Here is a 24,320-nt window from a genome sequence, read left to right on the forward strand (position 1 = left end):
TATGCTGACGGTAACAGAAGTGGCAGAAAATGATCAATGTTCAATGTTCAGTGTTCGGTGGGGCCAAGATGAGGGAGAGGAAAACTCTGTTAACATTCTGTGAGAAGTGGTTAGAAAAGAAGTGTAGGTCATTGGATGGACATGATTGAGGATCCTGCTAACCATGGTGAAAGCAAATCCATACTAGAGTGAAAAGCCACCTGACCAGCCTCTTCCTACCCATTGTTAATAAAAATGTTGCACTTCAATTTGTCACCCTGTATAGTTGTCAGATTTAGTTTGGATTTCATGGCCATCTCTTTTGTGTGTCTAAGTAACATACTGTGATCTTAAGCAATTCAGTTTGAAAGATAAGGCCTTACTTATATTTGGACAAAGTAAATTATGACTGCACCCAAAAACCTACAGTGTGAAAACAAGAAAAACTGGAGTCAAAGGGAATTGGGGAGAAACTTTCTGATGGTTGGAGTCATACCTTGCATGTGGAAAGATGATTGTGGTTGTTGAAGGTCTGTCATCTCAGCTCCAAGGCACCTCAGTCCTAACTCCACAGATACTCGAGCAGTCTGTGTTCAAATCCATCACTGCACTGTAGCCAGGCTTAGCTGAAAGATGGCAAGTAATATTTTTGCCATATAATTGCTAGTCATTGACCGTCACCAATACGGGACAATCTAACAACTGCCTTTTGACATTCACTGGTGCTACCATCACTGAATTTTCTCTCTATCAACATCCCAAAGGTCACCATGGACCAGAAATTGACCTGGACTTACTATATAAAGATAGTGGCTACAAGAGCAGATCAAAGGCTAGGAATACTGCAGTCAGTAACTCACTACATAATTCACCAAAGCTTTTGCACTGGACAAATCACAAATCAAGAGTGTCATGGAATACTATCAGAGATAATGGGAACTGCAGATGCTGGAGAATTCCAAGATAATAAAATGTGAGGCTGGATGTACACAGCAGGCCAAGCAGCATCTCCGGAGCACAGAAGCTGACGTTTCGGGCCTGGACCCTTCATCAGAGAGGGGGATGGGGAGAGGGAACTGGAATAAATAGGGAGCGAGGGGGAGGCGGACCGAAGATGGAGAGTAAAGAAGATAGGTGGAGAGAGTATAGGTGGGGAGGTAGGGAGGGGATAGGTCAGTCCAGGGAAGACGGACAGGTCAAGGAGGTGGGATGAGGTTAGTAGGTAGATGGGGGTGCGGCTTGGGGTGGGAGGAAGGGATGGGTGAGAGGAAGAACCGGTTAGGGAGGCAGAGACAGATTGGACTGGTATTGGGATGCAGTGGGTGGGGGGGAAGAGCTGGGCTGGTTGTGTGGTGCAGTGGGGGGAGGGGACGAACTGGGCTGGTTTAGGGATGCAGTAGGGGAAGGGGAGATTTTGAAACTGGTGAAGTCCACATTGATACCATTAGGCTGCAGAGTTCCCAGGCGGAATATGAGTTGCTGTTCCTGCAACCTTCGGGTGGCATCATTGTGGCACTGCAGGAGGCCCATGATGGACATGTCATCTAGAGAATGGGAGGGGGAGTGGAAATGGTTTGCGACTGAGACGTGCAGTTGTTTGTTGCGAACTGAGCGGAGGTGTTCTGCAAAGCGGTCTCCAAGCCTTCGCTTGGTTTCCCCAATGTAGAGGATGCCACACCGGGTACAGTGGGTGCAGTATACCACATTGGCAGATGTGCAGGTGAACCTCTGCTTAATGTGGAATGTCATCTTGGGGCCTGGGATAGGGGTGAGGGAGGAGGTGTGGGGGCAAGTGTAGCATTTCCTGCGGTTGCAGGGGAAGGTGCCAGGTGCGGTGGGGTTGGAGGGCAGTGTGGAGCGAACAAGGGAGTCACGGAGAGAGTGGTCTCTCCGGAAAGCAGACAGGGGTGGGGATGGAAAAATGTCTTGGGTGGTGGGGTCAGATTGTAAATGGCGAAAGTGTCGGAGGATGATGCGTTGTATCCGGAGGTTGGTAGGGTGGTGTGTGAGAACGAGGGGGATCCTCTTAGGGCGGTTGTGGCGGGGGCGGGGTGTGAGGGGTGTGTTGCGGGAAATACGGGAGACGCAGTCAAGGGCGTTCTCGATCACTGTGGGGGGGGAAGTTGCGGTCCTTGAAGAACTTGGACATCTGGGATGTGCGGGAGTGGAATGTCTTATCGTGGGAGCAGATGCGGCGGAGGCGGAGGAGTTGGGAATAGGGAATGGAATTTTTGCAGGAGGGTCGGTGGGAGGAGGTGTATTCTAGGTAGCTGTGGGAGTCGGTGGGCTTGAAATGGACATCAGTTACAAGCTGGTTGCCTGAGATGGAGACTGAGAGGTCCAGGAAGGTGAGGGATGTGTTGGAGATGGCCCAGGTGAACTGAAGGTTGGGGTGGAAGGTGTTGGTGAAGTGGATGAACTGTTCGAGCTCCTCTGGGGAGCAAGAGGCGGCGCCGATACAGTCATCAATGTACCGGAGGAAGAGGTGGGGTTTGGGGCCTGTGTAGGTGCGGAAGAGGGACTGTTCCACGTAACCTACAAAGAGGCAAGCATAGCTGGGGCCCATAACGGGTGCCCATGGCCACCCCCTTAGTCTGTAGGAAGTGGGAGGAGTCAAAAAAGAGAAGTTGTTGAGGGTGAGGACGAGCTCAGCTAGGCGGATGAGAGTGTCGGTGGAGGGGGACTGGTCGGGCCTGCGGGACGGGAAGAAGCGGAGGGCCTTGAGGCCATCTGCATGCGGAATGCAGGTGTACAGGGACTGGACGTCCATGGTGAAGATGAGGTGTTGGGGGCCAGGGAATTGGAATTGAATATGAGGTGTTGGGGGCCAGGGAATTGGAATTGAATATGAGGTGTTCATCAACGAATACCAGTCACGGTTGGACATAGAGCAGTTTTTCCGCCGTCTTCGCCTCCATGCCTACTTCTTCAACCGGGAACCTAACCCTCCTTCCACTGACCCCTTCACCCGCTTCCAACACAAGTCCTCCTCCTGGACACCACCCCCAGGCCTCCTACCCTCCCTCGACCTCTTCATCTCCAAATGCCGTCGAGACATTAACCGCCTCAACCTCTCCACCCCTCTCACCCACTCCAACCTCTCCCCCGCAGAACGGGCAGCCCTCCGCTCCCTCCGCTCCAACCCCAACCTCACCATCAAACCCGCAGACAAGGGTGGCGCAGTGGTAGTATGGCGCACTGACCTCTACATCGCCGAGGCCAGACGCCAACTCTCCGACACCACCTCCTACCGCCCCCTCGATCGTGACCCCACACCCGAGCACCAAACCATCATCTCCAACACCATTCACGACCTCATCACCTCAGGGGACCTCCCACCCACAGCCTCCAACCTCATTGTTCCCCAACCCCGCACGGCCCATTTCTGTCTCCTTCCCAAAATCCACAAACCTGCCTGCCCTGGTCGACCCATCGTCTCAGCCTGCTCCTGACCCACCAAACTCATCTCCACCTATCTGGGCTCCATTTTCTCCCCTTTGGTCCAGGAACTCCCCACCTACGTCCGTGACACCACCCACGCCCTCCACCTCCTCCAGGACTTCCAATTCCCTGGCCCCCAACACCTCATATTCACCATGGACGTCCAGTCCCTATACACCTGCATTCTGCATGCAGATGGCCTCAAGGCCCTCCGCTTCTTCCCGTCCCGCAGGCCCGACCAGTCCCCCTCCTCCGACACTCTCATCCGCCTAGCTGAACTCGTCCTCACCCTCAACAACTTCTCTTTTTTGACTCCTCCCACTTCCTACAGACTAAGGGGGTGGCCATGGGCACCCGTTATGGGCCCCAGCTATGCTTGCCTCTTTGTAGGTTACGTGGAACAGTCCCTCTTCCGCACCTACACAGGCCCCAAACCCCACCTCTTCCTCCGGTACATTGATGACTGTATCGGCGCCGCCTCTTGCTCCCCAGAGGAGCTCGAACAGTTCATCCACTTCACCAACACCTTCCACCCCAACCTTCAGTTCACCTGGGCCATCTCCAACACATCCCTCACCTTCCTGGACCTCTCAGTCTCCATCTCAGGCAACCAGCTTGTAACTGATGTCCATTTCAAGCCCACCGACTCCCACAGCTACCTAGAATACACCTCCTCCCACCCACCCTCCTGCAAAAATTCCATTCCCTATTCCCAACTCCTCCGCCTCCGCCGCATCTGCTCCCACGATAAGACATTCCACTCCCGCACATCCCAGATGTCCAAGTTCTTCAAGGACCGCAACTTTCCCCCCCACAGTGATCGAGAACGCCCTTGACTGCGTCTCCCGTATTTCCCGCAACACACCCCTCACACCCCGCCCCCGCCACAACCGCCCTAAGAGGATCCCCCTCGTTCTCACACACCACCCTACCAACCTCCGGATACAACGCATCATCCTCCGACACTTTCGCCATTTACAATCTGACCCCACCACCCAAGACATTTTTCCATCCCCACCCCTGTCTGCTTTCCGGAGAGACCACTCTCTCCGTGACTCCCTTGTTCGCTCCACACTGCCCTCCAACCCCACCGCACCTGGCACCTTCCCCTGCAACCGCAGGAAATGCTACACTTGCCCCCACACCTCCTCCCTCACCCCTATCCCAGGCCCCAAGATGACATTCCACATTAAGCAGAGGTTCACCTGCACATCTGCCAATGTGGTATACTGCACCCACTGTACCCGGTGTGGCATCCTCTACATTGGGGAAACCAAGCGAAGGCTTGGAGACCGCTTTGCAGAACACCTCCGCTCAGTTCGCAACAAACAACTGCACGTCTCAGTCGCAAACCATTTCCACTCCCCCTCCCATTCTCTAGATGACATGTCCATCATGGGCCTCCTGCAGTGCCACAATGATGCCACCCGAAGGTTGCAGGAACAGCAACTCATATTCCGCCTGGGAACTCTGCAGCCTAATGGTATCAATGTGGACTTCACCAGTTTCAAAATCTCCCCTTCCCCTACTGCATCCCTAAACCAGCCCAGTTCGTCCCCTCCCCCCACTGCACCACACAACCAGCCCAGCTCTTCCCCCCCACCCACTGCATCCCAATACCAGTCCAATCTGTCTCTGCCTCCCTAACCGGTTCTTCCTCTCACCCATCCCTTCCTCCCACCCCAAGCCGCACCCCCATCTACCTACTAACCTCATCCCACCTCCTTGACCTGTCCGTCTTCCCTGGACTGACCTATCCCCTCCCTACCTCCCCACCTATACTCTCTCCACCTATCTTCTTTACTCTCCATCTTCGGTCCGCCTCCCCCTCTCTCCCTATTTATTCCAGTTCCCTCTCCCCATCCCCCTCTCTGATGAAGGGTCCAGGCCCGAAACGTCAGCTTCTGTGCTCCTGAGATGCTGCTTGGCCTGCTGTGTTCATCCAGCCTCACATTTTATTGTCATGGAATACTCCCTGCTTATCTGATTAGTGCAGCTCCAACAACATTCAAGAATCTTAATATTATCCAGGGTAAAGCAACCTACTTGATTGGCTCTACATCCATGAATATTCCATCTCGAAGGACAAGCGTATCAGATGCATGGGAATACCACCACTTGCAATCCATTCAGCATCCTGACTTGGAAATGTTGGCATTCCTTCGCTGTCGCTGGATCAAAAATCTGGAATTCTCTCACCTAATGCCGTTGTGGTTCTATATACATCATATGGGCTGAAGAAGTTCAAAAAGGCAGCTCAGAACCATCAACTTCTCAAGTGGACAGACAATAAATGCTGGCCCAATCAGCGACTTCCGCATCCCAAGAATAAAAAAATAAATTTAGAGGGTGTTTGTAAGTGAAAATATTTAGTTTAGTCGGTGATTTAAAATATAAACTGATTGCACTTAACAGCTTGTACTGATACTTTGTGTGTACACAGGGCATCTGAAAAATTTGTGCCAGTTATCTTTGTTTTATGTTACTTTACTGTAGAAACCTGGCTTGCAAAATGTCAAAAATTGTAATATTTAGATCATTTTGTTGTGATTCTAAAGTACATTTCCTTATGGCATACATTTGACTAATTCACAGGTGTCAGAGCACGGAAAACGCCACAGAGTTCCAAATCCAATGTCAAGAAAGGAAAGAAGAAAAATCCCTGGTCTGATTCGGAATCCAAATCAGATGATGACCTAGAAGAACCTGACTTAACTTTCATTCCAAGAGAAATCACACCTCGAAGAGCTGCAGGTTGTTTATAACATTAATTATGTAATGTTTAGGGTTTAATCAGTCTGCTGGATGTAAAGATATGTATATGAAATTAACCATGGCAGACTGAACATGGATCCTAATCAGAAAAAGGCGTACAGACCAAAATGTTAATTTAAGAATCATTGAGAGATAGTGATACTCTTCAGGAGCAGAAGTTTACATATAATGTTCAGGACTCTAGCAGTGGGTGCCAGGTTTGATGATAGTTGTAAAATGCATTCCCAAACCCTACGTAGACTTGTCTTGAAAATAAAAAGAAAAACAGAATTGCAAAACATGAATAGTATCTCTCCAATAAGTGAAAGCATGCTAGTTTCTTGAATAGGAACCAAAATGCCAAACTGTTGCATGAATGTGTGGGCAAAATGGTGGCGCAGTGCTGCCTCATAGTGCCAGGGATCTGTTTCAATTCCACCCTCTGGTGACTTTCTCTGTTAGCACATTCTCCTCGTGTCTGTGTGGATTTCCTCTGGTGCTCCAATTTCCTCCCAGAGCTGAATAACCTCGTACCGTACTGTTGGGATTCTACAAAACATTACTGCACATTTTTGTCTTTTTCCAATGTTGAGATGGTGCGAAGTCATGGAAGAACTGAAACCAAGGACTAGAATTTTAAAATTATGCATTCCTTGAATAAGAGCCAATGTAGATTAGCAACCACATGGGTGAGAGTGAATGGAACTTGGTACAGGTTAGGGTATAGGCTGTAAAGTTTCAGGTGGCCTCAAGTTTGCAGAGATGGTAATGTTGAAACCAGCCAGGGGTGTGTTGGAATATAATAGAATTGTGAAATTCTTATGCTGGAGGCGAAGGGCATTGTGCCTTGGTGTCCACAGCAACTTTCTGCAAAAGGAACTCAACCTTTCCGGTTTTAAGTTTGCACCAACCAGAAATGAACAATTATTGCAGTTTACCCATGGGTTCTTTGAATGTTTACCATTGTCTTTTCGATATCACTCCTTTTTAGGTAATGTTCCTTAATAGCTGACTCAAGTCCCTTATCATTATAGTTTGGCCTTTTTAGATTCAGGAACATACTTAGAGAACGATGTAGCTCATTCTCAATCTTGATGAAGAATTCCCCCTTACTATGGTCACTTGTTCCCGAGGGGCTCACCCATCCAGATGGCCAATAAGTCCTTTCTCATGCACAGTGCCCAGTCTACGACCTATTCTCTAGTTGGCTTCTCAAAGTGTTAGTCCAGAAAACCATTCCTTAAACACTCCAGGAATCCCTTCTGTACCTATTGTTACTTACTATATGAAGATTAAAGTCACCCATAATTACAGATGTTCGTTCATTACATGCGTCTCTAGTTTCCAGTTTGATGCCATTCCCAACATGTCCCCTGCAGATTGGGGGTTCATATACAAACCTCACTAATTTTTTCTGCTCCTTGGTGTTTCTCAGCTGTACCCACACAGATTCCACATTGACAGAGCTAATATCACTATACATTAATTCACTATTGCATTAGTTTCCATTTTAACCAACAATGCAACTACATTGCCTTTTTGTTTTTGTTTGACCTGCCCAAATACTGAATAACCCTTTACATTCAGTTCCCACCTTTGGTGTCCTTGCCACCATATCTCCATAATCCTGACTATAATCCCATCTATTTGCACATTTAATTCATCCACATTGTGAATGTTCTGTGTATTAAGGTACAAAGCCTTAAGGCTTGTCTTCTTAAGGTTACTTGTTCTATTACCATTATTGTTCACTGTGGTCCTGTTTGATCCTGGCCATTAATTTCTCTGCCTGTTACTTTCTGAATTCACCTTTTACGTATTTTGTTGTTCATTCCCCTTCCTCTTGTGCTTTGCATTGGTTCCTGTGCCCCTGCCATTTTAAAGTCTCCCAACCACTAGCAGATTTTTCCATCGAGAACATCAGTCCCAATCCGACTAAGGTGTAACCTCTCCAGTTTGTACTGGTCCCACCTCTTCAGCACTGATCGTAATTCCCCAGGAGTTTGAAGTCCTCCCTGTTGCACCTCATCAGCCACATACTCATCTGATATATCCTACTTGTCTACTCTGACTAGCATGTGGCACTGATGGTAATTTTGAGATTAGTACAGTTTTGAGGATCTACTTTTCAATTTACTTCTTAATTCCATTTAATCTGCTTCTAGGACGTCTGGGACTTTTTGATCTGTATTGTTTGTGCCAGTGCGTACCACAATCACTGACTGTTTGCCCTCCCCTTCCAGAATGTCCCGTAGCCACTCTGAAGCATCCTAGACCCTAAGTCCCAGGAGGCAACATATCACCCTGGAAGCTTCATTTCTGAAGAATGGTCCTGACCCGAAACATCAAGCTTTCCTGCTCCTCTGATGCTACTTAGCCTGCTGTGTTCATCCAGCTTCACACTGTTATATCACCCTGGAGTCATGTTTACAACAACAGAAATGCCTATTTATTCTTCTTCAGAACTGAATCTCCTGTAACTATTGCATCCATCCCCCCATCCCCCATCCCAGCCAGCTGTTACTGGCTATAATCTCCTGAGTATAGCCACAGGAGACTTTGGCATTGCCTCCTTGTCTTCTTTCTCTGCCTGGTAGACACCTATTCCCTTCCTGTCTGTGGCGTCTTAGCCTGTGGTGTGACCACCTCTCTATCCACGAGATGCATGATATCCTATCTTGCGGATGCTCACATCCAGTGCTCCAGCTCCAGAGCCCAGATTTCCAGGTGCTGTGGCTGTGGACAGTCCTACCACATAAACCAAGAAGAATGCTCTACAGCTTTGCATTCTCCTGCCATTGCTTTCCCTTTTAAATTAAACCTTTTGGAAATATCAATTACTCTAGCATCCCTATTCCCTGGTTTTTGTTACCTTGGAATAGTCCTCACAAATTATAAACCAAAAGTAAAAGCAAAGTGTACCTCTTACCCCTTATACTGAATTCCCACCATGCTGTAAATTCCCTGATACACATAGTCACTCTGGCTGTGTCTTGATCAGGATCTGCTTGGTCCCAAATGTTCATGCTCCAAACCTACTGTTGTCTTACATCTTCTGGAAGCCCAGTTTGTTATCTGTATGTTTCTGGATTCAGCCAGCTTAGTCAATAGTAGTCCTACCAAGATACTCTGAGTTATGCCTTTTGAAGTCCCCTTCCATTATTATGTCCTGAGCCATTCCTATCCTCCACGCTTCTTTCGAGCGATGTTCAATATGGTAGGTACTGATTCGCTCGAGTAATGGCAGAAGCTTGTTATTGCTTTCCTTGCCGCGATTTACTACAGGCAATGAAATTTAATAGAGTCAATATTGAGAACCTCCAAGACCCTACTTGTCATCTCTGGTGCCTTAGTCAATCTGGGTGCTCGCAGTTTTGATTTCTGTTGGGTAGTTCCACAATGATTCAGCACAATTGTGTCTTGCTAGGTCATTTTAGCAGGCAGTTAAGAGTTATTACATTGCTGTGGCTGTGGAATCACATCTAGATTCTACTTCGTAGAAATGACAGATTTCCTTATTTAAAATTAGTTAACCAGATGGATTTTTATGACAGTGCAGCAGTCTGGTGAAGACCACTACTGTTGCTAACTTTATATTTTGTATACTATGTATTTCACCTCTGTGATAGGTTAGCTCCACTTTATGCCGAATGATCTCATACTCTTCATTATTGACACCAATAGCTGATATTGTGTTTCCCTTTGCACTTCCATCCAGTTTGATTTTGATATGCAATATCCTGCAATAGTGTCTTTCAACACAGTTGAAACTGGTTTTGAGATGAATCCAAATATACCTGAATCAGGAAGATCAGTAATGACTGAAGATGTAGCACTGACACTTCCATAATTCAATTAATACTTTTTATCATGTTTCCAGACGGTTGCAGATCTACAGTTATTTTCTCTCCTTTCCCCTCCCCATTCCCCCCTCAATACATGCATTTTTTTCATCTCTATCTTTTGCTAGTTTAGACTGAAGGTCAACAACCTAAAATAGACTTTTTCTTTCATAAATCTTGTCATCAGTATTTTCATATTTCAGTATTACATGTAAATTTTAGATTTCTAGCATATGCAGTATTTTGCTACTATATTGTTTGAGGAGCTTCTATGTTGTTGAGGACTTAAGTAACAGAATTCCATAAGAAGACTACTAAAATACAAATGTTTTCCAAGGTGGTCTTTTGGTAAGTTGTTTGGTATTGAAATTACTAGCAAAGGTTTTATTTCTGTTCTTAATCTAGTGTCAGTCCATTAAATGGCTAATTACTAGTCTACAACGAATGTAAATTATGAATGTAACATATGTTTAACTTTGTTTCCCTAGCTGAAAAGCCAAAATATACTTTTGATTTCTCTGAAGAAGAAGCAGATGAAGATGATGATGATTTGAAAATGAAATCTGAATCTCCAAGTGTGGAAGAAAGGGATGCTGAATTTGTTCCTTCAGACAGTGGGGGGAAGGACGAAGATGATGATTTCTTCTCCATCAAATCCAAGCCATCATTGCAGTCAGTATAAAAGCATTTTTTTTTTAAGATTTCAATTTCACTACACAACCACCACTGATATTCAGGCAATTGCACTGCATGGGAGAAGGAACAAGGTTGGGCAGAATTCTTCACAATTTTCATGAAAAACTGCTTCTGATCCTTTGTTTCAGGCAGGCAGATTTCAAAATAGAACATACTAATGGTGTTTAATTCTGTCAGAATACAAGCGCATTATTTAGTATATGGAATTGTTTTCTAAAATCCTTTTGAAGAAAATTTGCTCTGCATGGTTAAGCCTTTCTAACTTCAGTCACAGGTTGCAAACTTCTTCAAGCTCCCACACCCAGTGAACGTTTTTACCAAGTTAATTGCTTGCTTGTTTGTTTATTTTTGCCAGTTCCTAGCCCATAAGTTCTTTGGCATTTTCATGTACCATTTGGACAGTCTGTTGGTCAATCTAACCCCAAACTTGAAAGCTCTTTTGAGTCCTTCCCACCTGAAACTACAACATGTGCATCCATTGCCTTTCATCATAGCACTGCAGCCCCACAATCTCAACTCGAGAATAGATTTTAACATTATTCCATATGTTGGAGGAGGAGTTCTAATACACTTTTGCTGACCTACCATGGCCTGAGTCTCAGCCTTCTGGCTTATTACAGATATTAGTTAGAGCTAATATTGATGTATAATAAATATTTAGTTATTCATGAGAAGCTTCTGCATTTCCATTGGGGAACTATTGAAAACATCATTCTAAAGCAAGTAATGTGCCAGTAAATTAATAGTAATTCCAAAAATTCAGCTCAATGGGTCATATTGTGATTGAGACAATTTTATACCAAGAGTGATTCTAGAGGTACTTGGTCCAAATTTGCAGTGTCCAGTTGTTTTGATTATCATGTAGCTGTGACAGTTGGATATGTTTGATGGTGCTTAGGTTTATTTTTAATGCTCCTCAGTGGAGCATGACTCCCAAAGCCCCCTCTCAACGTTACTAATCTCCGAGCTGTTTAAAAAAGACCTTTTCCATTTGAGTGGATAATTCCACAGTTTCCCACAGTATTGTTTCCTTTTTACCCAAATACTACTACTAATTTACTCCCTGGATGTGTGTGTTCCTGTTTGGGCCAACATTTATTGCTCATTTCTAATTGCCCTTGAGAAAGCGGTTGTTAGCTGCCTTCTTGAACCACTGCAATCAATGTGTGTAGGTATAGCAATAATATTGCTAGAGAGGGAATCCCAGGATTTTGACCTGATGGCAGTGAAGTAACAGTGATATATTTCCAAGTCCGGATGGTCAGAAGCTGGAAGGGCACAAGAGGTGGTGGTGTTCCCATGCAACTGCTACTTTTGTCCTTCTAGATAAAATTGATTGTGGGTTTGGAAGGTGCTATCTCAGGAGCCTCAGTGAATTTTTGCAATGCATCTTGTGATTCGTAGCAGCAGTGCGTACAGTAGGTTGATGGATGGAGTGGATGTTTCTGGATGTGACACCAGTCAGATAGGCTGCTTTGTTCGGGATGGTGCCAAGTTTATTGAATGTTGTTGGAGTTGTACTCCAACATTCACGCACATGGCAGGTATTCCACTACACTCCTCACTTGTGCTTGGTCTTTAGTATTTGTCTTTGTGTCCTACTCACAGCTTATTTTTCTTCCTAGCTTTGAATTGTCAACCAGCTAACCTGTATAGATCGTAAGTTGCTGAGGTCCCAGTGCTGTTCCTTGGGACTGTCCAGTATTGTACTGTATTATCCCGAAAGTGACCCGACCACCTTTCCAATGCCCTTTACAAGATTCCTGTTCATAGAATTTGACGCATACTTGGCAAGAATTGACAATTGGTGAGCAGTGACCCTGATCTTCTGGACCAAATACTTGCAGATGTGAAATGTTCACTATTATTGATGTTGCAACAAACTTGATAATTCCAGACAGTTGACCTACGCTGGAACCCCAAATTTCCCATCGGCCAAAAATGGCCCATCGCAGCCTCCACTAGTGACCACTCTGGGATCTGCAGTGCACAAACTTGAATTAAAAAAATGAAAGAACTGCAGATGCTGTAAGTAAAGAACAAAAGCAGAAGTTGTTGGGAGCTCAGCAGGTCTGGCAGCAGCTGTGAAGAAAAAAAATCAATTTTCTTTTGAGGAAGGGTCACTGGACCTGAAACATTAACTCTGATTTTTTTCCTTCTCAGATGCTGCCAGACCTGCTAAGCTTCCAGCAACCGCTGTTTTTGTTCACAAACTTGAACTCTTTTACCTGGGGCTGATCTACTTACTTTTAATATTTTTAAAAAGTACTGTTTAGAGCAGCCAAAGAGCTGCCAAGAGCAGTCCTTTAAATTAGAAAAAGCATCTATATGCTACCTAGCTCATCATTCACTTCCTAATGCTCTGATTCCTTAGTTGTATTGATGTCAACCGTAGTGGAGGTGGTGAAGAGATAGCACTGCGTTTTTGGGGGTGATGGGAGTTGGAGGGAAGAAATGATTAAAATTTGCTTTCAAAACTCTTGAAAACAATGATTAGAAGACAGTCCTCAAGGGACTTGCCTTCTGTTAATTAGAAATGAGATGACATTTTCGTTCGACTACACCTTTTTCATTTTTCATTTCATAAATTTCATAAATTTTTCATTTCTCTTCGTTGATCTCTTCTTCTATCAGGGGAGGAAATTCTTACTGCTACTTCTGGGGGGGAAAAAAGCAAAACGTGGTAAAATTGCAGTTCAGTAGCAAAAGTCTCATCCTCCCTCGGACATACTGTTTTATGTGAAGACTTATCAAAAGCCAAGTCCACTACATCCTTTGGCACCTTTCCCACCTGACTAGTTGCACCCTGCAAAAATATTCTTTGAGCATAATTCCTTGATTCCCTTTCAGAAAGAAGACTGTTGAGTCTGTCCAATCATACTGTTTCTTAAAACAAGGTACATTGAATTATGACCTAATCACTTGGTGAATGTTTTGCCCAGCCTTTTTTCAGATCAGTTTAATTAAAAAATTGATCAACTTTAAAATTCCTTATGGATGTTTGACTGCTTATGTTAAGTAATTGTGGCCCTAAAGCCCCAAAATCTATCAGGAGTGCTATCACAGAAGCGAATGTTTAATTGGTTTTAAATTTGAGAGGCAGCCATCTGGATCAAAATTAAACAGGTAGGACTGTGGTCTTTGAGTGAAACCAGAAATTGCAACGACACTGGAATATTCTAAATGTGACTGATGGGCACTTTAACAGAATAGATAAGAGCATAGGTACAGGGACTGTAGTAGAAATTGAAAACGTGTGCAATATAGATTAAGAATCTTTTTATTGATACATTCTTTTTGGGAAGTTCAGAAGGGTAAGATTAAGTTTAACATCTGGAATAAATTTGCCAACTGCATCCACATGAAGCTTTGTGAACGATACTATACTTGTCCAGCTGCTACATGACTGCTGGAAGCACATCAGGGAGTGATCATAATGCATATATACTCTGGTATTTGCAGCTTCCATGGTTTGAGTCTCTTGCATACCTCCCTGCAGTACAGACACTGCTTGCCAGTGTCTCTGGGTGTGCTTCCATTGCTTGCATAGCAAAGCCTATAACCATGTAAATACCAGACTTTAAGGTGCAAACTGTTACTCCTTACGAAGTACAGTGATACATTCATTTTTACTTTGCGTATTTTCTACTTGTCTGTATGATGTTATACATCCTTACTACATCTTCTGTCATTTGAAAAGAAGTATTTTACTTTTTAGTCTAAAGATTTTTGTTCACTGCTGATTTGATGCTTTCTAAAGAACATTTAACTAACATCATTTGCGATAAAATTAATATTTAATCATCATGTCATCTGTGATTTCTGCAAAAAAGCCAAAATAATTTCTTATTTTGTCTTTGCTTCTATTTGAACTGAACATTTTATTTCCATGATACAATTTCCTTATCTCATCCTAGGAATTGGTTCCATATTTCCTACTAGATTTGTATTAAATATATTATACTTTAAAATTTGTTAATTTTCTTGAGTTTTTGAATTTTGATAGTTCAAACCATTTCGGTTTCCTACAAATCTGGATTTTATTTTCACTATCTAGTGCTGGGAAGAGTAGTCCACAGTCTATGAAAAATCACGAGGAAGAAAGCATATTTTCACCATCGTATCATGACAGAATAGAAGAAGCAGGTAGGTCAAATGATTGTCAGTGGTTAAAAACTGTGAAAGTTTTTTTTATTTTGCTGGGGGTTCAGACAATTAGCACAGATGCATTATATTGGATGAAGCTAATTCACCTTCTAGTCTGATGTATGATTAACATTGACATGCTGCCTTTTTGGAGTAGTGCAATTTTTGGGCTGCTTTAATATCTGGTCACGTCTCAATATTGTTAGTTAAATATATTTAATTCATATGTTAATACTTTAGTTTGCTCAACATTTGGCAGAAGGAGCACAGATGTCAAGAAACATTGGACCAATCTGGCAAACTGATCATTGAGTAGCGCTTTTTGAAGATTCCAATATTGTGGCCATCTTATTTTACTTGTGTTTTGGTTTTCATTGTCTTTAAAATAATTAAGAAGTTGCAATGTTTTCAGCAATTATTTGAATAAGTGAGTAACCTAATTTGAAATTAAACAACAAACAGATAAATTTCAGTCCCTAATCTTGAAATTAGTTGATTTTAGCGAAATGGAATTTAGATCATGATAATTGGACTCAGCATGCCGAGGCTACTGAGAAGAATCCGTTTTGATTTTGAGTGTTCAATGATTGGGTGGCAATAATTTGCCGGTGTCTCAGTCACCACAATCTTTACTAAATAGTATGCTCATTTTAAGCTACCACAAGACATCTTTTGCATAGCTTTACTTGAAATTCACAACAGTATCAAGCTGATTACCAGTAAGTCTTTACTTAAATTTGTAGTTGCATTCCTGAAAATCACAACTTTAAATGAAATGACTTTAAGTGAAGTCTGATTTCCCACCGGAATCAATGTTGAAACATGCAAATAAGATTAAGCAAGTTAATTTTTAGGTATCTGTATAACTCAAAGAACTGTGGATATTGGAGATCTGAAACAAAAACAATTGCTGGAAAAACTCAACAGATCTGACAGAATCAGTGGAGAGAAAACAAAGTTAATGTTTCAGGCGGGAACTTCATATGTTAACTTTTTTTTTCTCTGTGAATGCTGCCAGACCTATTGAATTTTTCCAGCAGTTTCTGCTATTAGCTGTTAAACATTCAGTTTTTCTTTGTTTCCTAGACTCCCTGCTCCTTAAGCAATCATATATTTCTGCCCTCTCCCCAATCCCTCTTTGCCCCTCCTACTCAAAACGTGGAGGCCTTTGTCTCTCACTTGTGCTTCCTGAACTCATCACCTTCCCAGCTTTCTTTCCCAGATTTCTGTACCCCAGCCTCCCCTCCTGCCTCTGTTCTTACTTTTGACTCCAGATCTATTCTTCTGTTTGCTACTGGTTTCACTCCTAGATTCACTTTTGAACATGCAAAGGTTTTGGGTTCCACCTAGTGGCAGACATGAGGCAGTGCTAGTAGTTCTGAAAGTCCAGCTGCTACTTGTACTGCCCAACCTCTGCCACTAGATGGATTTCAAAGTACTGCTCAGAAAAGATGAATGTAGGAAGCTCATTTCAATCCCTCTGAAGAAAAATCACCAGAATCTAAATGTTAACTATGCTTTCTTCCCATAGATACTGCAAGACCTACTGTGGTTTGGCAGCAATTCTCAGTTTTGTTTCAGATCTTCAGCATCCGTAATTCTTTGTTTTAGTTTAGTGCCTATCTCTTATTGTTTCCTCCAGCTTTGCAACCCACCTCAAATGCTTCATTCTTCTCCTGCTGGATTCTTGTGCACTTCCTATTCATTTGGTCGATCCTTGGTCATATTGCAAATTGTCATGGTTCAGCTTCTGGAATTCCATCTCCCAGCTCTTCTATATCTTCAGTTTTAGCATAGCTTTCTCACCTCTTTAAACCTAACTCATTACCCAAATGTTTGGTCACACTTTAGTTGTAGACCCGTTGGTAGCATGTTCATCTTTAAGTCAGAAGGTTTCACGACCCTCCTCAGAGACTTTATATTTCCACCTTTGACTTAACTTTCATCTATTTGGATAATGTCTCTTTACAAAGTGCTTCTGAATCAGTACCCATTTTCCTCTGCCTTTGTAAAGTCCCTTGTCATATTGCAACATTAGACACAACTTTTAATGACTAGTTCTCATTATTGAACAGGTAAACTTTACCTTCCACTAGTTCAAGGTGATGTTTTATTTTGTTTTCTCTTCAGATCTCTTAAAGTCAGATAGTGATGAAGATTCATCGCCAATGTATTCATCTCTCAGCAGTATTAAGAGCTCACATAAGTCTCCTGTCAAATTACAGACGCTTCCACCTTCTAAGAAGGGTAAATAGTTTTTTTTAATTCCTTTCATTTATTATGAAATTAGGTTTTGAAGCATATAGGCCCTAAAGCTCCTATAATTAGAAATAAGGATGAGAGGATTGGGCCAACAATGGCAGTAGCATCGCTAGAACTCCATTCTTTTTGTCACCTTGAAAAAACAAGTTGTGACCTAGTCTCTCAAAAATCAAAATGCTTGCAGTAAAAGCAGTAATATATTGCAACAGACAGTCCATCAGCTAAAAAGATGGATTAACATTTTCACAATCAAAATTTAAAAGCTAGAAAAATGAAAGGTGATTTCGTTGAAATGCTTAAACTTTAGAGACTGCTTGTCAGGTCACATATTAAAAAGCTGTTACACCTTCCTGCAGAGCCTAGAATGTGGAATTAATATTTTCTAATGTATTTATGGGAGGTGGGCATTTTCACTGGGCCAACATCCATTTCCAGTCCCTTGTTGCCCTTGAGAAGATGGTAGTGAACCACCTTCTTGAACTGCTGCAGTCTTAATTTGGGAGGTAGATTCTCAATGCTGTTAGGGAGGGAATTCCTTGATTTTAACCCAGCGACACTGAAGGACCAGTGGTATACTTCCAAGTCATGGTGGTGAGTGCTTGATAGAAACTTGTGTGGTTGTGTTCCCATGGATTTATTGCACTTGCCCATCTTGATGGTAGTGGTTGAGAGTTTGGAAGGTGCCATTGAAAGAATCTTTGGTGAATTTGTGTAGTGTGTTGTATACATGGTATGCCCTGCTGCTGCTGAGCACCAGTGATTAAGAGTGTGGATCTGGTGCCTGTCAAGCAGGCTACTCTGTTTTGGATGATGTCAAGTACCTTGAGTGCTGTCGGAGCTGAACTCATCCAGTCAAGTAGGGAGAATTGCATCACATTTCCTGACTTGTACCTTGAAGATGGTGGACAGGCTTTGGGGGATGTTCAGGAGATGAGTTACTTGCTGCAGTATTCCTAGCCTCTGACTTAGTCTTGTAATCATTGTATTTGTATGGCTAGTCTAGTCAGTTTCTGGTCTGTGATAACCTCCAGGATGTGTTGATCATGAAGAATTCCATGATGGTGATGCTATTGAATGTTGGGTGATGGTTAGATTCTGTCTTGTTGGAGACGGGCATTGCCTGATATATGTAGGATATTTTTAGTTCTATCCCTCTAGAAGTAAAGCAAAGTGCTTGGTTGCTTCTTTTTTTAAGATTAATCATTAGCCAACATTTGCAATTTTAGCTGAGGCATCATCTGCTCCTGAGCTCTGAGGTAGGGTCACCGGACCCGAAACATTAATTCTGATTTTTCCTTCACCGATAATGCCAGACCTGCTGAGCTTTTCCAGCAGTTTTGTTTGTGTGCCATCTACCCTGCCAGCTGCATGTACAAGATGCCTTTGAAGGTGCAGGACATGTTGATAAGGCTGCAGAAAAGTTTAAGCGATCTTTTGTATTTTAAATTAAAATATAAAGCCAAAGGATGTGCTAATTCTTTATAAATCTCTGGGTCAGTCACAGTTGAGAACGGGTGTTAGTTTCTTGCAAAGAGTGCACAGAGGATTTACCAGGATAATAATTTCAGAAATGACTAGCTTCAGTTATATAGAGCACGATTAGAGAAGCTGGAATTACTGGTTTCATAGCAAAATACTTTCGGGATAGAGGATTTCCTTTTTAGCTTTAATTTGCCCTACCCTTTAATTATTCTTCTACGTTGTATGTTTACAAAATTTATTCTTAATTTTCTTCTGGCATGACTTTCGTTTGGCTTCGTTTTTTCTTTTCTTCTATTTTCTACATTCAGTTGTAGTGTTGTTTTAAGTCTTGTGTTTTTATTTCTCAGCTCATCCTGAAAGCTGTTTTCCTACCTAAAATTTTTCTAAATACTTGCTGTTTGATTCCCATTCATTTCACCATACTTGAAAATCAAACCTGATGTTCTGCTTGATACTTCCTGAATGCTTCAACCCCATTTCTTTGTTTATTGTGCTTAATTTTCTACAACTCAAACTCAAACTACAACTGCCTTGTCTTTGTTGAACTAGTAATCTAAAGATACCAAAAACTCTTCTGGACACATTGTAGAAATCTCTCCCTTTCCGTGCCACATGCCAGTAATACAATTTATTTTTGATCGCCACAATTGCTCATTATTATGGACCCACTGTGTCTTTTCTGCTAATTTGTTAATTTTTCCTTTTCTCGGCATTTGCTTTCAAATATTTAGTAATCTAGCTCTCAACAGAGTTAGAGCTCCAGTTTTACTCCTCAGCTGTATCCAGACAATCTTTATTATGTTCTTGAGTGTTAGATTAACACTGTTCTTCCATTGGCCATCATGTTTCCTCTGTGTCCCACCTTGATATTTGTTCTAATTTTGCTTTCTTGTATTAATGTTTATAATTCAGTCTTCTCTTTCATATCTAGCTACAAAGAAAACATCCACCACTGATAGCACATCCAAACCGAAGCGACCACCTAAACCGAAAAAATCAGAGCATATTGATTCTGACTCTGACTTTGGTTGTGGAATAACAAAAAAAGCAGCACCAGCAAAGCGGAAGCAGGCAGCTAAACCGAAGAAATCAGAATTTGTAGATTCTGATTCGGAATCAGACTTGGGCTCTGGCATGTTAAAGAAATCAGGACCACCAAAAGGTGTGTTTAGTGTTTGTATCAATAGAACAGTTCAATATTTTCTCAGTTAATTTTAAAATTTCTTTTTCTGAAATTAATACTGAGGACTTGCGTAACAGGTAAAAGTCGAGGAAAGAAGAGAAAACAATCTGGCTCTGAAGATGATGAATATTCTCCTGTGAAGAAGCCTAATAAATCATCAGCAAGCAAGGTTGGTATATTTTGCTATATTACAAAACAGTGGTCCCTTTAGCTCCTTTTCGGAGTTAACTGATACTTAAATCAGCCAAAAAATCTATAAGCAGACAAACAAATAACTGTAAATTTTCAAACATTGATGTAGACCTCATCGCCAGAATGACCCAGAACATGCCTATCCGTATAAATATTAACTAAAAAAAGGACGTTTGTTGTGAAAATGGCTGAAATAAAATTTACAAATGTTGTGTACTAAGCATCTCCCTACAAGAGAGATCATCACCATCTACATTTGATGTTCAGTGGCTTGTCATTGCCAGGTACCCAACCCACCAACATTGTGGAAGTCAACAAGAAATTGAACTAGACCAGTCACACGTTATGTAGCTGGATTTTCAGAAAGATTTTTGGAAGTGAATGACTCATCAAGTGGAATGCTCAATTTTGGCAGTAATTATACTTTACACTGCCCTGGAAAAACAGCCTGCTTGATCAAGTGCTCATGAACTAACTTGCACATTCTCTCACTCCACCATCAACAAGCCAGATTTCTTTTTAATTTTTTGTGACATCCACACTCTGGAAGAACACGTCCTTCAGGATGTGCTACAACCAATTATAAAAACTTCTTTGGCGACAGTTACAAAAGCTGTGACCACTGCCACCGCCTAGCAGAACGTGAGTAGGTGGTAATGGGGACAGTGTTACTTGCAAATTCACCACTATGTCTCTTACCGTCTTGAAGTAGGAGTATATCAACATTCCTTAATTGTTTTCGAATCAACATCCAACCTAACAGCATTCCTTTCACCCACTTCAAAGGGGTCCTGTGGTAAAAATCCCTTCTCATTTTCTCAAGGGGAACTAGAGAATGGGTAGCCTTGCCAATGATGCTCAAGTCCTGACCAATGATATGAACAACAATAAATATGGATGCCTTTCTTTCTCTGTACTTTAATTGCTGCAAATGCACTTGATTGTTATAGTTTTTTCAGTCCCTTATGCGATTTTTATCAGTCAGGCTTTTGGTCATATCTTTCAACTTGCTTTTTTGCAAATTAACTTCTCTGTAGAGAGCAGTACGTCTTGCAAACTAGGCAACATTTCTTTAAATTATGTCTAGAGAATGTAAAACAGCGAGTTTTGAGAAGATTTGTAGCTCAGGTTGAGATTCTGGATGTGAGTTTGCTCACTGAGCTGGAAGGTTCGTTTTCAGACCTTTCGTCATCCTGATGATGTTACCTAGAATGGTAACGAAACGTCTGAAAACAAACCTTCCAGCTCAGCGAGCAAACTCACATCCAGAATGTAAAACACTTATTCCTTAGCTATTCTTTAAATCCAAGATCATTTTGGGGCATTGTTGCATGAGATATTATTAAAACCAAGCCATTCCTTTCAAAAGTTGTGCTGTTATGAGGAACTCAAAGATCTGGTGAAACCTGATGTATTGTTAATGTTAATTGACATAAATACCATTCAGTTCTAAATCATCTTCCTATAACTCAATTTGAACATTCTAAAGCTGTTGCATGAAAGAGCACCACTGAAAGTACATCTTTGTAAGATGCACACCAAAGCAACCACTGTTTCTGGGATCAGATCCTTAAGTGCTCTTGTGTGGAGATTGTCAGGCCCTAGGGATTTATTCTTAAATCCCGTCTGTTTCCACAACACTGTCTCCCAATAGTACAGATTTCCTTCCATTCCTCCCTCTCACAGCCCTGAATTGGCCAATATCTTTGGGACATCATTTGTGTCCTACTTTGTAAAGTCAGTTCCAAATCATGTATTTAATTGGTCTGTCATCTTTGTTCCCCATTACAACTCCCCCTGTTTCTGACTGGAAGGAACCTATGTTCTACATCAAACATTTGTTGGCAGGCAGAAGGCCTTTGTCATCCACAACTCCACATCGCTCCACAGACTACTCAGCTACTCATTGTGAGCTGCATATTCCTTTTTATTTACTCAGCTCATTTGTTGTAAGCTTTCCCCACTGCATGAACAGATAACTATGTAAATAATTGCTGGTAGTTTGCTTTTTTAAAAATTGCAGCAATCCCTTTACAGTCCTTGATTTTTGAAAATAGTCCTCTCCCTATTTCAGTCCAAAATCAAAATTACAGTAAAAACAATGTGTAAAGGATATTTCTCCTTGTAGAAAAATCTAGAACTAGGGATCACTCCTTTAGAGGAAAAAGGGGGCTTAAAATAAGACAACATCAGAGGTAAGGAGTTTTTTTTGTCATGTCATCAGTCCTTGGAACACTTCCTCAAAAATATTGGAAGCGGAGCCTTTGAATATTTTTACAACACGGGTAGGTCAATGCTTGAACGCAAGAGAATGACAGGTTATCAGAGGTAGGCAGTTTATCAAGTAATTGGATCTGCCATATCTTATTAAATGGCATAGCAAACTTGAGAGCCAACTGCAGCTCCTAATTCATATGTTCACAAGCCCAGAGTATTTGACTCAGCAAATTTCAAGGCTTCTTAGATTTTGTTCAATTGCTTCATGATATGAATGGTGGAGCAGGCACGAGGAGCCAAGTGACTTGCTCCTCTCAAACAACTTGTTTGTATATCGTGTTTCCATATTGATACTCTGAACCTGCCATGTATATTGGGACATAATAACAGCTTACAATACCACCACAAAGATAGTTGCCAGATTGGTACATCCTTGAACACTTGGTTTTTCATTGTGGGCCTACTCTGAATGGTTGAGTTCCGGTTAGACTTTGCAAAGGATGATAGTAACAAATTATTCCTAATGATTTCTCTTGCCATTGCTTCATTTTTGAAGTTTCTTAATGAAAGCTAATCTTTGTTAGTGTTTAAGAATACTTGTTTTATTTAGTGACTTAAATGCATTTCATTATTCTTTTTGACTAACCTGATCTTTGGTTAGATTATCCTACCAGGTGCATAAGTATTAAGCAGATTATCCAGATATTGTTATTCCCCACCACTAAATGGCAGCCTCTGATTTAGCTGGTTGCTCTGTGGCTTTGTTCTCCTATCATTAAACCTTATGATTCTTGTTTTAGTTCAGCAGAGCAGTCGTTCCTATAGTGGCAGGCATCATTTTTATAGTTTTTGTTTTATTTGGGAGTGATGGCAGCAAATGTGACTAGTTCCACATCAAACTAAGTCTATCCATTGATAGAATTCCTGGTGGGAAACTTGTCACCTGTCTTCTGAGAGCCTGTCAGGGATTTATTTCTCCTTTCTAGCTATGTTAGGTATTTTTGTGTGAAAGAGTGTTTTTCTGGTTGTATTCCAGATTCTGCTTTTGTATCCTTCGTAGGAACAGTACACATAAACCACCAGCTCAACACTGGGAGAAATGATTATCTTTACTGGGCCTCAGTTTGTGCGATCATGAATCATTCGATCTGTCAAGCATGTGGCTTGGGGAACACTTGGAAATCCTCTCTGTTCTTTTCCCAAAACCTTACAAATCATTTTTTTGGAAATTTGTCCACTTTATGTAGAAGTTACTACGGAACCTGCTTTCACCAAATTTTTTTGTATCATGCACTCTAGATCATCATAAAACACATATTAAAAATTTCAACTTCTCTTTGGTTCTTTAGCCACCTACCTTCAATCATTGTCCGCTTGCTATTAATACACCTGCCATTCAAAACAGTATCTCCTACTTTGCTCGAAGTAAATGCTTTGTAACTTTGAACAACTTACCGTTAATTTCTGATGTAAGCTCGTCAAATTTGGAAAAAGTGTTTGCTACTCTTCTCAGTTCTGGATACGTTTTGCGGTATCAGTTTTACAATCATGTTTATTATGTGGCAGCATGTCAGAAGCCTTATTAAAGCCCTCAGCACTGTTTGTTACAAAAACATTTGTCAGACACAATTCCTTTTAACAAGTGAGCATGGTTGCCATTTATCAGTCCATATTTTTCCAAGTGATTAAGTGGAGTTAATTATTCTTTTCTTTTGGTTGTGTACAATAGCTGTGACATTGCTATCATAAGGGTTTAACTGTTAGTCTACTTGCATTGTAAACTTGAACAAAGCTCAATATTCAAAAATGTGCCTAGTTGAACAGCTAGCTTAGAGAGCTTGTTGAGTCATGATGGATTGAATGTCTTCCTTCTGTACTTTAACCCCAGAGTAAATCCTAATTTACGCAGGAAAGGGCCTGCTGATCATCTTTTGGCTTACTGCTGGTATGCTACCAAAATATGCGTTTTAATTTGAAGTGCCTGAGCTGCTTTATTGTGTGCAGCCACAGATGGCTCTGATAGAGTGAGCGCCATGTTAACACATTATCACTGTGAAACAACTGTTTGTAATGCATTGTGGGGGAAGTAATGTGAAAAGCCCTATAATGCCATTTGTACCTATACG

At 42.0% G+C, this 24,320-nt stretch overlaps 1 protein-coding gene across 2 annotated transcripts in view; it reads left to right on the forward strand.

The window, feature by feature from the left end:
* Positions 1–24,320, forward strand: part of top2b (DNA topoisomerase II beta) — a 143,429-nt gene that overhangs the window by 113,099 nt on the left and 6,010 nt on the right. The window contains exons 30-35 of one of the 2 annotated variants that reach the window (XM_059654353.1): positions 6,016–6,174; positions 10,505–10,688; positions 14,770–14,858; positions 16,989–17,105; positions 19,534–19,764; positions 19,863–19,954. In XM_059654353.1, the coding sequence (XP_059510336.1) occupies positions 6,016–6,174; positions 10,505–10,688; positions 14,770–14,858; positions 16,989–17,105; positions 19,534–19,764; positions 19,863–19,954 (872 nt within the window). The remainder of the gene's footprint in view (positions 1–6,015; positions 6,175–10,504; positions 10,689–14,769; positions 14,859–16,988; positions 17,106–19,533; positions 19,765–19,862; positions 19,955–24,320) is intronic. The other variant, XM_059654354.1, reaches the window with a different exon arrangement.

The sequence above is a fragment of the Stegostoma tigrinum genome, chromosome 2 (assembly GCF_030684315.1).
Source record: "Stegostoma tigrinum isolate sSteTig4 chromosome 2, sSteTig4.hap1, whole genome shotgun sequence".
Classification (NCBI taxonomy): Eukaryota; Metazoa; Chordata; class Chondrichthyes; order Orectolobiformes; family Stegostomatidae; genus Stegostoma; species Stegostoma tigrinum.